The 15,386-nt window shown below is 41.6% G+C and overlaps 1 protein-coding gene across 3 annotated transcripts in view; it reads left to right on the top strand.

Moving 5' to 3' along the window:
* NOX4 (NADPH oxidase 4) overlaps nt 1–15,386 on the top strand; it is a 310,955-nt gene that overhangs the window by 268,692 nt on the left and 26,877 nt on the right. For all 3 annotated transcript variants that reach the window (XM_073662050.1, XM_073662052.1, XM_073662051.1), the window contains exon 14: nt 8,957–9,076. In XM_073662050.1, the coding sequence (XP_073518151.1) occupies nt 8,957–9,076 (120 nt within the window). The remainder of the gene's footprint in view (nt 1–8,956; nt 9,077–15,386) is intronic.

Here is a 15,386-nt window from a genome sequence, read left to right as displayed (position 1 = left end):
AACACACTACCGTGTTCCCTGCGCTGGTTGCAGCTTCCTGGCACTACTTTCTCTAGGTGCAGTACCTTGACTGACCTGAGAGGTAAGGGGGCGCCAGAGAGCTGCACCCACCGGCCGGCTTTCATCACAATTATTTACAGTAATAGATGGCAAACAAGTACTATCGGTGCTTACAATATTTACAGTAATAGATGGCAAACAAGTACTATCTGTGCATACAATATTTACAGTAATTGATGGTAAACAAGTACTCGGTGTTTCAATATTTACAGTAATAGATGGCTAACAAGTACTATCTGTGCTTACAATATTTACAGTAATAGATGGCAAACAAGTACTATCTGTGCTTACATTATTTACAGTAATAGATGGCAAACAAGTACTATCTGTGCTTACATTATTTACAGTAATAGATGGCAAACAAGTACTATCTGTGCTTACATTATTTACAGTAATAGATGGCTAACAAGTACTATCTGTGTTTACAATATTTACAGTAATAGATGGCTAACAAGTACTATCTGTGCTTACAATATTTACAGTAATAGATGGCAAACAAGTACTATCTGTGCTTACATTATTTACAGTAATAGATGGCAAACAAGTACTATCTGTGCTTACATTATTTACAGTAATAGATGGCAAACAAGTACTATCTGTGCTTACATTATTTACAGTAATAGATGGCAAACAAGTACTATCGGTGCTTACATTATTTACAGTAATAGATGGCAAACAAGTACTATCGGTGCTTACAATATTTACAGTAATAGATGGCAAACAAGTACTATCTGTGCATACAATATTTACAGTAATTGATGGTAAACAAGTACTCGGTGTTTATATTATTTACAGTAATAGATGGGAAACAAGTACTATCTGTGCTTCCATTATTTACAGTAATAGATGGCAAACAAGTACTATCTGTGCTTACAATATTTACATTAATAGATGGCAAACAAGTACTATCTGTGCTTACATTATTTACAGTGATAGATGGCAAACAAGTACTATCTGTGCTTACATTATTTACAGTAATATGGAAAACAAGTACAGTAAGATGGCAAACAAATACTATCTGTGCCTAATTAATATATGAGGATAGAAGAGGAAGCATTAATAGTGTCTACATAATCTACATCAGGATGCAACAAGACAATGCTATTTTTGTCTTGAAGGTTTACAATGAGAGAAGAGAAGGCAGCTATGCCTGTGCCCACATGATTTACAGAGAAGGTTAATCAAGACAATACTATCTATACCTACATTATTTACAGAAAGAGATGAGAAGCCCAGTACTAGCTGTGCCTAATTCATTTATGCTAAGAGAAAAGGAAGCAACAATATCTGTGCCTACAAAATTTACATTTAAGAAACCATGCTATCTGTGTGCCTAAATCATTTACAATAAAACAAAAAAAGTCAGCCATGCCTGTGACTACATGATTTTCAGTTAAAGTCAATGAGACAACACTATTAGGGATGAGCAAGCAGTAAAATGTTCGGATGCTCATTACTCGAACCGAGCAATTCCTAATGCTCGGACGCTCGTTCGAATAACGAATATAATGAGACCCAATAGTTAAAGGTCGCAGAGGAATTAGGGAGTACGCTGGTTTTGTCGGCCACGTATTGCTTGACCATCTTGTAAAACTTTTCCCTCCTTGTCAAAAATACCCGGTCATCAGGGCCTGAATGCTGGGAGGGTGTCATGAAATTGGCCCAGGCCTTTGACAATGTATCTCTGCCTCTGCTGTACCTGGTATGTCTCTCCCTTACCTCGCCTCCTTGGTTGGGCAAGGATGTTTGCCCTCTGCCTCCAGCGTTGTCTGATGGGAATTTATCCAACACATTTTCCACAGTGGCCTTCTGGTGTAGCACAATTTTAGAAGATCTCTCCGCCTCAGGAAGGAGAGCTGCAAGGTTCTCCTTGTAGCGTGGGTCTAACAGGGTGAATAACCAGTACTCTTTTTTTTTTTTGACGAAGATGAATATAACGCGAGGGTCACGGGAAAGGCAGCAGTGAAGTTGGCCATATGTGCCAAGATCCGTACAGCCAACACTTTCCTGTCTCCACCATGATGACAACTCTCCATATCTTCCCTCTCTTCTTCCTCATTCCCCTCCTCAGCCCATCTACGAAGCTTGTGTGGTTACTAGCCTGACTCTCTTTCCCTAGTAACCAGTTCCTGTTCCTCCTCTTCCTCCTTAGCCTCCACCTCCTCATTGTTACCCAATCCGCGCTGAGCAGATCAGATTGGGCTGGGCTGGGTATTATCTCCCTGTCTCATGTTTTCCTCCATCTCCACCTGGTCCACATGCAAAGCTTCATGTTTAATTGTCAGCAGCGACTTTCAGTAGGCGCAGAAGTGGGATCGTTGCGCTGATTATGGCGTCATCACTGCTCACTATCTTTGTGGAGTCCTCAAAGTCTTGGAGAACCGCACAAATGTCAGTATTCATGCCCATTCTTCAGTTGTTATGTGCGGAGGCTGACCAGAATACTGACGGGTGTGTTGGAGCTGGGATTCCATAAAATGGCCTCTGCTGCTCACAAAGCTTTGCCAGCATGTGCAGTGTGGAGTTTCAGCGTGTGGTCACGTCGCACACCAGTCAGTGAGCTGGCAAAGTGTGTGCACAGCATTCAACTGTCCCTATCCCATGCCTTGAAACAAAAAAGAAAGTTCCCAGCCACCCACCCATCCACAGGCCCAAACACTAAACAGGTAAATTTCCAGGATGGAATACCAGCTCCAACACGCCTGTCATTATTCTGGTCGGCCCCCGCACAGTGTGGGACAAGGGTTTGAAACTGCCTGATGATGGTGCCTCAGAATATGCTAGGACAGGTGCAGGGCGGGAAGCGTCGGAGCCACGCCAGTGTCATGGACAGGGAATTGTCAAGCACCTAGCACAGGGGAAGAGGCAGTGGTGTCACCCGCTGGCACCAATTGTGGACCCAGGCATTTATTCCACCGAATCGGGAGCTTAGATGACATGTGCCTGATTATGCTGGTGATGGTTAAGCTCTTAGTGGTCAGGTCCCTGCTGATCTTGGCTTCGCTCCGGTTGCAAATTACCATTTCTTTTGTCTCAGAATGCACTTTAAAAAAGTCCCAGACTGAGGTACACCTCTGATGGAGACATTCACAAGTGTCGGTGCTCTGCAGAACAGTTGCCCACCTTCTTTATCTGATCACCCCATTGCCTCTTACTGCCTGCTTCAGTGCTGCCAATCCCTCACCGGCGCTGGCCTCACTTTGCATGCCAGCCTCCCAGGTTGGGTCAGTGACTTTGTCACCCACGACCTCTTTTTCCACTGCCGCACCCTAATGCTACTGACTTTGTGACTTAACAACAACCTGACTTATCGGCAATTGTCTCATCTTAATCTACCTCCTTAGACAAAATTTGCTGTTCCCCACCGTCATTTTCTTGTGGCTGCTCTAAGTTTTGTGCATCACTACATAACATGTCCTCCTGTCCCTCTTGGAACATGCAGGATGAGAGGCCACAATCAAGAAATTATGATGTAAAGAGCTCCTCTGAGTGTCCTAGTGTGGGATCACTAGTCTCCTAGGACTCGACATGGTGGGAGGAAGGAGGATCAGGGTGAGGATTAAGTGATCCAGACTCTTCGATGCTGAGACTGGTCCGTGTAGAAGATTGGGTGGTACTGGCAAGCATGCTGGAAGCATTATCTGCTATCCAACCGATCACCTGTTCGCACTGGTGTGGCTTCAGAAGTGGTGTCCCGTGTCTCCCAGCAAAGTGGGACAGGAAGCTGTGTGTCGTGGATGGGCGTGTTGCTTGTGTTCCAGCAACAGGTGCAGTCACATATGCCCCACGTCTTTGTTGTCTGCGTGAACCATCATCAGCACTTCCCCATCCCTTACCGCACGCCTTACGCACTTTCTAATTGCTAGGTTCCTTGGACACCAAGTTTATTTTTAATAATAAAAAAAATTGGTCACCTGCAGCAGGTAAAGCGTTTTTTTTTGGAATTCAATATACCACCGTAATTTAACACAAAGTACATAAAACTTTATGGATGACAAATTCAAACCAGAAATAATTTACAAAGAGAAAAGAGAAGGCAGAAATATAATTTTAACTGCTCCCCTTATGTGAAATATTGCAAAACTAAATTTTAGTGTCTATTTATTGCTTTCTTTTAGGGATCGCAGGCATAGATCCTATGCCTTAGTTGTTGTGTTTTTTTTTTTAACATTTTCTATTGTTTGTATGCCTTGTAGCAGTGCTGTGTACCATTCGGCATGCAGACTCCTTCCCCTATTTCCTATATGCAAGCAAACACAAATGGCCCAGCTGCTTGCACAAGGAGCTTTCTGGAATTTACAAGTAATGTTTTTGTTCCCAAAGGCTTGAATACCAATATGCCATTCATTAACTTCCTAGATGAGAGCTAAGCAACCCATTTATATTCTTATTTGTCCTCTCATCAGCGCTGACATGACGCTTTTGATGGGAAAAAAATGGATTATTGGAAATAAAATCTCACTGATACGAATTGGTAGTTAATTGGTAAAACTAGTTAGTGAGTTATCTGGTGTCAATCAGTTTATAATGTGCATTTCCTATATTTCTCCCATGGACATTTTCCATATTTTGATGGATTTCTCGCACTGTCACAAGGTAATGTATTATCCACTTAAGGGAAGGTTTAGCTTTTCAGTCACGGGTGACTGCACAAGGAAAGCAGGTCACTAGTCCTCCAATGGATGCTAGATGCTGAGCAGGACTGTTACATGTCAGTAACTGCAATATTTTATTTATTTCATTGTTAATTAACCCCTTCATGACCTGGCGATTCTTTCTTTCTTTCTTTATTTTTTATTTATTTGTTTTCAATTTTGCTCTTCTGTTTTTTATTTTTCCTCCCTTCCTTTCAAGAGCGGTAACTTTGTTGTTTTTTCTTCAACATAGCAGTACGAAGGCTTGTTTTATGCAAGACGAGTTGTAGATTTGAATGACATGGTTCACTTTAGCACGTAATGTACTGAAAATGTGAAAACAATCCCAGGTTGGGTGAAAAGAGGAAAAAAGAAAAACACAATTCCGCCAATGTTTTAGGTTTATTTTTTTGAATAGCGTTCTTTGTGCAGTAAAAATATCCCGGCACCATGATTCTTCAAGTCAATACGATTCCAGAGATATCTAACTAGTTTATACTTCTTATATTTTATATTATAGTTTTATGTAATATGAGATATATATACAGTACAGACCAAATGTTTGGACACACCTTCTCATTTCTGTATTTTCATGACTATGAAAATTGTACATTCACACTGAAGGCATCAAAACTATGAATTAACACATGTGGAATTATATACTTAACAAAAAAGTGTGAAACAACTGAAAATATGTCTTATATTCTAGGTTCTTCAAAGTAGCCACCTTTTGCTTTGATGACTGCTTTGCACACTCTTGGCATTCTCTTGATGAGCTTCAAGAGGTAGTCACCGGAAATGGTCTTCCAACAATCTTGAAGGAGTTCCCAGAGATGCTTAGCACTTGTTGGCCCTTTTGCCTTCACTCTGCGGTCCAGCTCACCCCAAACCATCTCGATTGGGTTCAGGTCTGGTGACTGTGGAGGCCAGGTCATCTGGCGTAGCACCCCATCACTCTCCTTCTTGGTCAAATAGCCCTTACACAGCCTGGAGGTGTGTTTGGGGTCATTGTCCTGTTGAAAAATAAATGATGGTCCAACTAAACGCAAACTGGATGGAATAGCATGCCGCTGCAAGATGCTGTGGTAGCCATGCTGGTTCAGTATGCCTTCAGTTTTGAATAAATCCCCAACAGTGTCAACAGAAAAATCTTTAAATGAGGTGTGTCCAAACTTTTGGTCTGTGCTGTATATATACTGTGTGTGTGTGTGTGTGTGTATATATATATATATATATATATTGGTGATTAAAACACTGAAAACATTGTAAATAAAAAAAAAAATTTGACTTGTGTGTCCATTTTCTGACACCCAAATCTTCTTAATTTTTTTGTTGATAGAACTGTGTTGGGGCTTATTTTTTGCATACCAAGCTGACATTTTTACTGATTTTAATTTCTTTGTTTTTGAACTCTGAAAATGGGGAGGGAATGATTTAAACATTTACAGTCATGGTTGAAGTGTTGGTACCCTTGAAATTGTTCCAGAAAACTATTGCAATTACACGTTATGTTATACAAATGTTTATTTCCATGTATTGGAAAAACACAAAAAAGAGGAAAAAAAGGCAAATTGGACATAATCTCACACAAATCCCTAAAAATGGACTGGACAAAATTGTTGGCACCTTTCCAAAATTGTGGGTAAACAACCAGAGAAGAAAGGGAGAAGTTGACTCAATCTTGCATTGTGTGTGTCACACTAAGAATGGAGAACAGAAAGAGGAGAAGAGAACTGTCTGAGGACTTGAGAACCAAAATTGTTGAAAACGATCTCCAGAGATCTTGATGTTCCTTTGTCCATGATGCACAACATAATAAAGAAGTCTAGCTATAATGCCATGAGTTGTAATCTCCCTGGACGTGGGCGGCAGAGAAAAATTGATGGAAGTTTGCAACTTAGGATAGTCTTGATGGTGGAAAAGCAGCCCAAATTAAGTTCCAAAGAAATTCAAGTCGTCCTGCAGGCTCAGGTTGCATCAGCGTCCACAAGAACTATCGGTCCTCATTTGAATGAAATGAAAAGCTATGGCCAGAGACCCAGGAGTACCCCACTGCTGACACAGAGACATAAAAAAGCTAGACTGCAGTTTGCTAAAATGTATGTGAGTAAGCCAAAATCCTTCGAGGAAAGCGTCTTGTGGACAGATAAGACCAAGATACAGCTTTTTGGTAAAGCACCCTCATTCTACTGTTTACCAAAAATGGAATGAGACCTACAAAGAAAAGAACACAGTGCCTAGAGTCAAATATGCTGAAGGTTGAAAGATGTTTGGGGTTGTTTTGCTGCCTCTGGTACTAGGTGCTTTGACTATGTTCAAGGCATCATGAAATCTGAAGATTACCAAAGGATTTTGGGTCACAATGAAGTGCCCAGTGTCAGAAAGCTGGGTTTGCTTCCTAGATCATGGGTCTTCCAGCAGGACAATGACCCTAAACATAGAAACAAAGTTCTGGAGACTTCTGAAATGGCAGCAATGAGTCCATATTTAAATCCCATTAAACACCTCTGGAGAGATCTTAAAATTGCTATTTGGAGAAGGTGCCTTCAAATATGAGAAACCTGGAGCAGTTTGCAAAAGAAGAATGGTCCAAGATTCCAGTTGAGAGGTGTAAGAAGCTTGTTGATGCATTGTTGATTGCAGTTATTTATTCTAAAGGTTGTGCAACTTTATATTAAGTTGAAGGTGTCAACAATTTTTATCCTGCTCATTTTGGGGGTTTTGTGTGAAATTATGTCAAATTTGCCTTTTTCTCTCTGTTTTTTGTGTTGTTCCAATACACACAAAGGAAATAAACATGTGTATATCCCAACATGTGTAATTGCAACAATTTCCTGGGAGAAATACTTCATTTTCTTGAGCAATTTCAAGGGTGCCAACACTTTTGGCCATGACTGTATAAAGATAGTCAGAAGGTAAGCATATTATATAGAAAATAAGGGCATTTCTCAACTGTGGGTTCCTAAGTGGGCAGAATATGTGATGTTAAACACATCAGAGATGTCCTATTAGATTGAAAGGAAGAATTTACCCTCTAAGGAAATGTAGACATAAGAATAAAACAGAGCTGGATATCAACCAGTAACAGTTTTTTATACCTTTAAAAATGTTGTATTGCATGTGCAGAGGTGATCATGTGATTGGCTTATATATGAAGCTGGAGACAATGAAGAAGACTGTGTAGCGTGTGAACAGTGTAGGTGATGGGAATAAGGTGGGCGGTGAGGGGCTGGACAGTCTATACCACGTGATTTGATGTTTCCTGTGTGTTGTTTCCTTTTCTATGGGATGGTGGCTGGTATCTCATTTTTTTATGTCCAAGAATAGCAATGCTCTTTCGTTCCTCTCTTTTCATCCTCTCTTCCCTTCCTCTCTCCTTCCTTCCGCTCTTCCCTTCATCTCTCTCCTTCCTTCCACTCTTGCCTTCCTCTTTCCTCCCTCTCTTTCCTTCCTTCCTCTCTTTACTTCCTTCATCTTTTTCCTTCCTTCCTTTTTCTTCTTTCCTTCCTATCTCTCCTTCCTTTTTCTCTTTCCTTCCTCTTTCCTTCCTTCCCTACTCTTTACTTCCTCCCCTCCTCTTTTGTTCCTTCCTCTCTTATTTTCCTCTTTCCTTACTCTTTTCCTTACTCTTTTTCCTTCCTTTCCTTCCTCTCTTTCCTTCATCCCTTCCTCTTTCCTTCCTTTCTTCCTTCCTATTTCCTTCCTCTTTCCTTCCTTTCTTCCTTCCTCTAGCTCATTACTTCCTCCCTTCCTCTTTCTTTCCTTCCTTCCTTCTTCTCTTTCCTTCTCCTCATTTGTATTTCCATCTTCTATTTTCTGCTTTTCCCTTTTTTCTTAATTTCATGCATATATTCATCCGTATTCTCTTACTATTCCTCCCTTGTTTTCTCATGTTTCCCTTCTTCTTCCATTTGTTTTCTGTATACAGCTTTCCTCCATGAAGTTTTAGGCATGCACAACAAGCACTCAAGTACAAGTGTCTGCAATTCACCTTCAGACAACTGAGCTAAAGAAAGCTTGACATAAGATGTCCCATTATTAGTTGTATTAATCCCTTTAGATTGTCTTTTATCAGATGTCTACACATATTATCGCAGTTGTGCTGGCGCTATATCCACAATACTTCTGTCAGCAATTTGTGTTACTATATACTGTATTTTTATTTTATTATTGTCATATTTAGAGACAGATTTTAATAACCCAGTAGTGTTACCATTCTCACAATCATATAACGAGACAAATTTTTATTTTTGTATCTGTAGGATTTATATTGATGGACCCTTTGGGAGCCCCTCAGAAGAAGCCTTGAATTATGAAGTCAGCCTTTGTATCGCTGGCGGGATCGGAGTCACACCGTACGCCTCCATATTCAACCAGTTATTGTACGTACAACGCTAAAAATTGTTATGTTATTTCATCATGAAAAAGGGGATAAGCAATATGTAGGGTAATTTTTAAGAGACATACTTATGGAGCACTGATTGGGACACATACAGTATATACCGTCTATTGACTGGGACTTCATTGGGGTGACAATACCGCCCAGGTCGCAGTGGAGAGTTGGAGTGGCGCTGAGATAGTCCAGAGCACCATGGCTATATACACCCTCAAAACTGAAATAAGATGTTCCCCTGGCATAGAAAAGGCGGAGTGAAATGCGAAGAGTAGTGATGACTGTAAGTGCTCGTTACTCGAGTTTGCCTAGGGTGGTCAGGTGTGTACTGAATAGAGCGGGTGCTTGAGTGAGAATTTTGCGTCCCCGTGGCCGCACGATTCGCGGCTGTTAGACAGCCACAAAACATGCGGGGTTGCCTGACATCCCCGAGAACCCTCGACAAACTCAAGTAACGAGCACTTACACGTATCACTAACAAAGAAATTTAACAATGAAGGGAAAGAACCATAAACTATTTAACCACACTTGGTTCTGGTTTCAGACCAGAAATGAGGTGCCAACCAAGAAAGACCCAAATTTAGAGTAACCCCAGAATAGTAGAATTCAGGAGGGAGAACTTGAAGTGCTACAGGGACTATACGTAGTGCTGGAATAACCCACTGTGTGTGTATAAGCCCATGTACAGCAATCATGAAACAAGCTGATAGACGATTGGCCAAGGACTGGAGGAGCGCAGTTTGAAAGAGCATCTGCCCCAGATGTAACGATCAGATAATAGAGTGGCTGTTGACCTGAGGCTTTCTGCAGGATCTGTTCTCCAAGCTTAACAGAGTTAGTGGACTGCTGAGGATCAAAGTAATTATTCCTGTAGAAGAAAAAAGTATGGCACCAAGCCACAAGGTATATACCTGCAGACAAGGATAGTCAGGATTCTCTGAAAGGCAGTGATATAGTAGCTACCAGAACCCATGGAAGTACAGAGCATTTCCCCTAGTGCACTACCCTTCTCTCTCATCAGGGAAACGGGGGATTTCCATGCTTAAAATAAGTGGGTCCTAGAAGTGAAATCCTCACAGATTGTGTCAGGCTGGAATCCACTTTGAAGTTTTGTTGCAGCTCTTGGGAATTGTATAGTCTGATGATGTGGCCACTGATTTGTACACTCTTTTCCCCCTAGTTGCCTTGCAATACCACAAATTAGCTTGATCCGCAGGTGGCTAAAGTCTCATGGTCATCCAGCATTGTGTCGCTTAGACTATGTGCACATGGAATTGATCTATTGTAGACTTTCTGCAGTGACAAAGTCTATACCAAATTTTCTGATTTTGATATGGATTTGATGAAAACCTGCTACTCTGTTATGCCAGTATGTAGTGTGACAGGAGAGCAGGAGCAGTTCTGACTCTCTAGTTCTAGCAGAAAGACAAAAGATCTGCCACCACTTTTTTTAGGGAGAAAAATACCATCCCGTACTTCCTATAGAGAGAAAAAACTCTTGCTCACTTCCTGTAGCGAGACAGAGACTACTTTTTCTTGCCTTTTTTTGGAAGTGCATTGAGGTGAAGTGTGCATTGCTGGAAAAGGGAAAAAAAAACTCTTTAAATCTTTTAGTTTGCGAGTGTGAACGAGCTGAGTGTGACCGGAGCGTAAGTGCGAACGAAAGTAAGTGTGTGACTTGTTTTTCAGTGACTTTGGATTCAGGGAGTTTGGAAGGGAGGACTTTGGACTGAATTGCTGTCTGTATTTTATTAATTCTTTACTTTTCATTTACTTAACATTCTGTCTATTGCAATCCCCATTAGGAAATGAGCTCCATTATTGACAATGCTATCCAGTGTACATCTTGCCACATGTATGCATTCCTTGAACAGCCGGTCGGGGTTGCATACTGCTGCACGAGATGTGTGCACGTTGTGCGTTTGGAAGCGCAGGTACTGGATCTAAATGAGCAGCTGGCAACACTGAGATCCATTGACAATATGGAAAGGAGTCTGCTGCTCACTGAGGATCTGCTCACTGGGGTAGATGTGGGGGAGGGTGGTAGTCGGGAGCTGCAGGACAGTGAGGCCGCTAGTTGGGTGACAGTTAGGAGGGGGGGTAGAGGGAAGAGTGCCAGGGAGGCTAGCCCTGATCTGGCACACCCCAATAAGTTTGCAAAGTTGGCAGATGAGGGGAGTGACGGTACAGGGGTAGCACTGCTGCAGCAAGGCATGTCCCCTGAAAGCTGGAGGAGTGTCAGCTCCAGTAAAGAGGGAAATAGGAGAGCAGGGCAGGCCAGGCAGGTGCTGGTAGTGGGGGACTCAATTATTAGGGGAACAGATAGGGCAATCTGTCACAAAGACAGGGATCGTCGAACAGTATGTTGCCTACCTGGCGCTCAAGTCCGGCACATCGCTGATCGGGTTGACAGATTACTGGGAGGGGCTGGTGAGGACCCAGCGGTCATGGTGCACATTGGCACAAATGACAAAGTTGGAGGTAGGTGGAAGGTCCTTAAAGATGATTTCAGGGAATTAGGCTGCAAGCTGAAAGCAAGGACCTCCAAGGTGGTATTCTCTGAAATACTACCGGTACCACGTGCCACGCCAGAGAGGCAACGGGAGATTAGGGAGATAAATAAGTGGCTCAAGAACTGGTGTAGGAAGGAGGGATTTGGGTTTCTGGAGAACTGGGCCGACTTCTCAGTTGGCTACAGACTATACGCTAGGGACCGGCTGCACCTCAATGGGCAGGGTACAGCTGTGCTGGGGGAGAAAATGGCTAGAAGGTTGGAGGAGTGTTTAAACTAGGGATTGGGGGGGAGGGTATTCATTTTATAGGTGGGGAAGATAGTGCAGATAGTGACCTGGGCACAAATAAAGAAATTGTGGGTGGGGTTAGAACAGTCAATAAAGTAAGAAGGAATAGAGGTACAGAGAGATACATAAAATGCATGTACACTAATGCCAGAAGCCTCACCAACAAAATGGTGGAATTAGAATTAATTTTGTTGGAAAATAATTATGACATGGTAGGGATATCTGAGACGTGGCTGGACGAGAGCCACGACTGGGCAGTTAATTTACAGGGCTATAGTCTGTTCAGAAATGACCGTACAAACAAGCGAGGGGGGGGGGTGTTTATATGTAAAATCATCCTTAAAACCCATCTTGCGGGAGGATATATGTGAATCTAATGAAAATGTAGAGTCTCTGTGGGTGGAGATAAGGGGAGGGGGAAAAAATGATAAATTACTGATAGGGGTTTGTTATAAGTCTCCAAAAATAATGGAAGTAGCGGAGAATATCCTCGTAAAGCAAATAGATGAAGCAGCGACTCAAGGAGAAGTCATTATTATGGGAGACTTTAACTACCCTGAAATACATTGGGGGACAAAAACCTGTAGTTCAAGCAAAGGTAATAGGTTTTTGACAACTATGAGAGACAATTACCTTTCACAACTGGTTCAGGACCCAACAAGAAAGGGGGCACTGCTAGACCTAATATTAACCAATAGGCCAGACCGCATATCAAATATACGAGTTGGGGGTCACTTGGGTAATAGTGATCACAAAATAATACGTTTTCATGTAATCTTTAATAAGATGTGTAGTAGAGGGGTTACAAGGACACTAAACTTCAGGAAGGCAAATTTCCAACGGTTGAGAGATGATCTTAGTGCAATAAACTGGGACGATATCCTGAGACATAAAGCTACACAAAGCAAATAGGAGACATTTATTAGCATCCTGAATAGGACCTGTGCACAATATATACTCTATGGGAATAAACATGCTAGAAATAGGAGGAAACCACTATGGCTAAATAGAGCAGTAAGGGGCGCAATAAGTGACAAAAAGAAAGCATTTAGAGAACTAAAGCAATTAGGTAGTGATGAGGCATTAAATAAATATAGAAAATTGAATAAATTATGTAAAAAACAAATCAAGGCAGCAAAGATTGAGACAGAGGGAATCATTGCCAGAGAAAGTAAAAATAACCCCAAAATATTCTTTAACTACATAAATAGTAAAAAACTAAAAAATGATAGTGTTGGCCCCCTTAAAAATAGTCTGGGTGAAATGGTGGATGAGGATGAGGAAAAACCCAATATGCTAAATAATTTTTGTCAACCGTATTTACACCAGAAAATCGCATGACAGAAAACATGATTAGTGATAACAAAAATTCTCCAGTAAATGTCACTTGCTTAACCCAGCAGGAAGTACGGCGGCGTCTAAAAATCACTAAAGTTGACAAATCCCCGGGCCCGGATGGGATACACCCGCGAGTACTGCAGGAATTAAGTAACGTCATAGATAGACCATTATTTTTAATCTTTAAAGATTCCATAATAACAGGGTCTGTACCACAGGACTGACGTATAGCAAATGTGGAGCCTATATTCAAATAGGGGACAAAAACTGAACTTGGAAATTATAGGCCGGTAAGCTTAACCTCTACTGTGGGAAAAATCCTGGAGGGTTTCCTAAGAGATGCTATACTAGATTATCTGAAGAGGAATAACCTCATGACACAATATCAACATGGGTTTACGAGGGACCGTTCCTGTCAAACTAATCTGATCAGTTTTTATGAGGAGGCAAGTTCTGGACTGGACCAAGAAAATGCAGTGGATGTTGTGTCTATGGACTTTTCAAAAGCTTTTGATACGGTTCCGCACAAAAGGTTGATACAAAAAATGAGAACAATGGGGATAGGGGAAAATATATGTATGTGGGTTAAGAATTGGCTCAGTGATAGGAAACATAGGGTGGTTATTAATGGAAAACACTCAGACTGGGTCTCAGTTAACAGTGGGGTACCACAGGGGTCAGTATTAGGCCCCCTTCTTTTTAACATATTTATTAATGACCTTGTAGGGAGCATACAGAGTAATATTTCAATATTTGCAGATGACGCTAAACTCTGCAGGGTAATCAATACAGAGGAGGACAATTTTATATTACAGGAGGATCTATGTAAACTAGAAGCTTGGGCTGATAAATGGCAAATGAGCTTTAATGGGGATAAATGTAAGGTAATGCACTTGGGCAGAAGAAACAAAATGTATAATTATATGCTTAATTGTAAAACACTGGGCAAAACTGTCACTGAAAAAGACCTGGGTGTATTGGTGGACGACAAGCTCACGTTTAGTGGCCAGTGTCAGGCAGCTGCTGCAAAGGCAAATAAAAGAATGGGATGCATTAAAAGAGGCATAGATGCTCATGAGGAGAACATAATTTTACCTCTATACAAGTAACTAGTGCGACCACACTTAGAATACTGTGTACAGTTTTGGCAGAGAAGAGCGACCAAGGTTATTAGAGGACTGGGGGGTCTGCAATACCAAGACAGGTTATTACACTTGGGGTTATTTACTGTGGAAAAAAGAAGGCTTAGGGGTGATCTTATCACTATGTACAAGTATATGAAGGGACAGTACAAAAACCTTTCTACTGATCTTTTTACTCTGAGCCCTGAGACGGGGACAAGGGGGCATCTTCTACGTCTGGAGGAAAGAAGGTTTAATCATAATCACAGACGGGGATTCTTTACTGTAAGAGCAGTGAGACTATGGAACTCTCTGCCGCATGATGTTGTAATAAGTGATTCACTATTAAAATTTAAGAAGGGCATGGATGCCTTTCTTGAAAAGTATAATATTACAGGTTATATATACTAGATTCCTTGATAGGGCGTTGATCCAGGGAACTAGTCTGATTGTCGTATGGAGTCGGGAAGGAATTTTTTTCCCCAATGTGGAGCTTAGTGTTTGCCACATGGGGTTTTTTGCCTTCCTCTGGATCAACATGTTAGGCTATGGGTTGAACTATATGGACTTAGTTTTTAAGGTTGAAGGAAGACTATGTTACTATGTTACTTACTGTAGAGAGACAACAACCCACTCCTACTTTCTGCAGAAAGATTAAGACCTGCCCCCTCTTCCTGTAAAAAGATATAGTCCTGCTCCCACTTCCGGTAGAGAGGCAAAAATTCATAAAGACTTTCCCCTACTTCCTGTAGAAGGATAAAGACCTGTCCCCACTTCCTGTAGAAGGATAAAGACCTGTCCCCACTTCCTGTAGGATAAAGACTTGCCCTCACTTCCTGTAGAAGGATAAAGACTTGCCCCCACTTCCTGTAGAAGGATAAAGACCTGCCCCCACTTCCTGTAGAAGGATAAAGACCTGCCCCCACTTCCTGTAGAAGGATAAAGACTTGCCCCCACATCCTGTAGAAGGATAAAGACCTGCCCCCACTTCCTGTAAAAGGATAAAGACCTGCCCCCACTTCCTGTAAAAGGATAAAGA

Source organism: Phyllobates terribilis, unplaced genomic scaffold (assembly GCF_046119375.1).
Source record: "Phyllobates terribilis strain yellow unplaced genomic scaffold, ASM4611937v1 Scaffold_2__4_contigs__length_985480577, whole genome shotgun sequence".
In the NCBI taxonomy this organism is placed as follows: domain Eukaryota; kingdom Metazoa; phylum Chordata; class Amphibia; order Anura; family Dendrobatidae; genus Phyllobates; species Phyllobates terribilis.
This window is presented reverse-complemented; position numbering and strand designations above follow the sequence as displayed.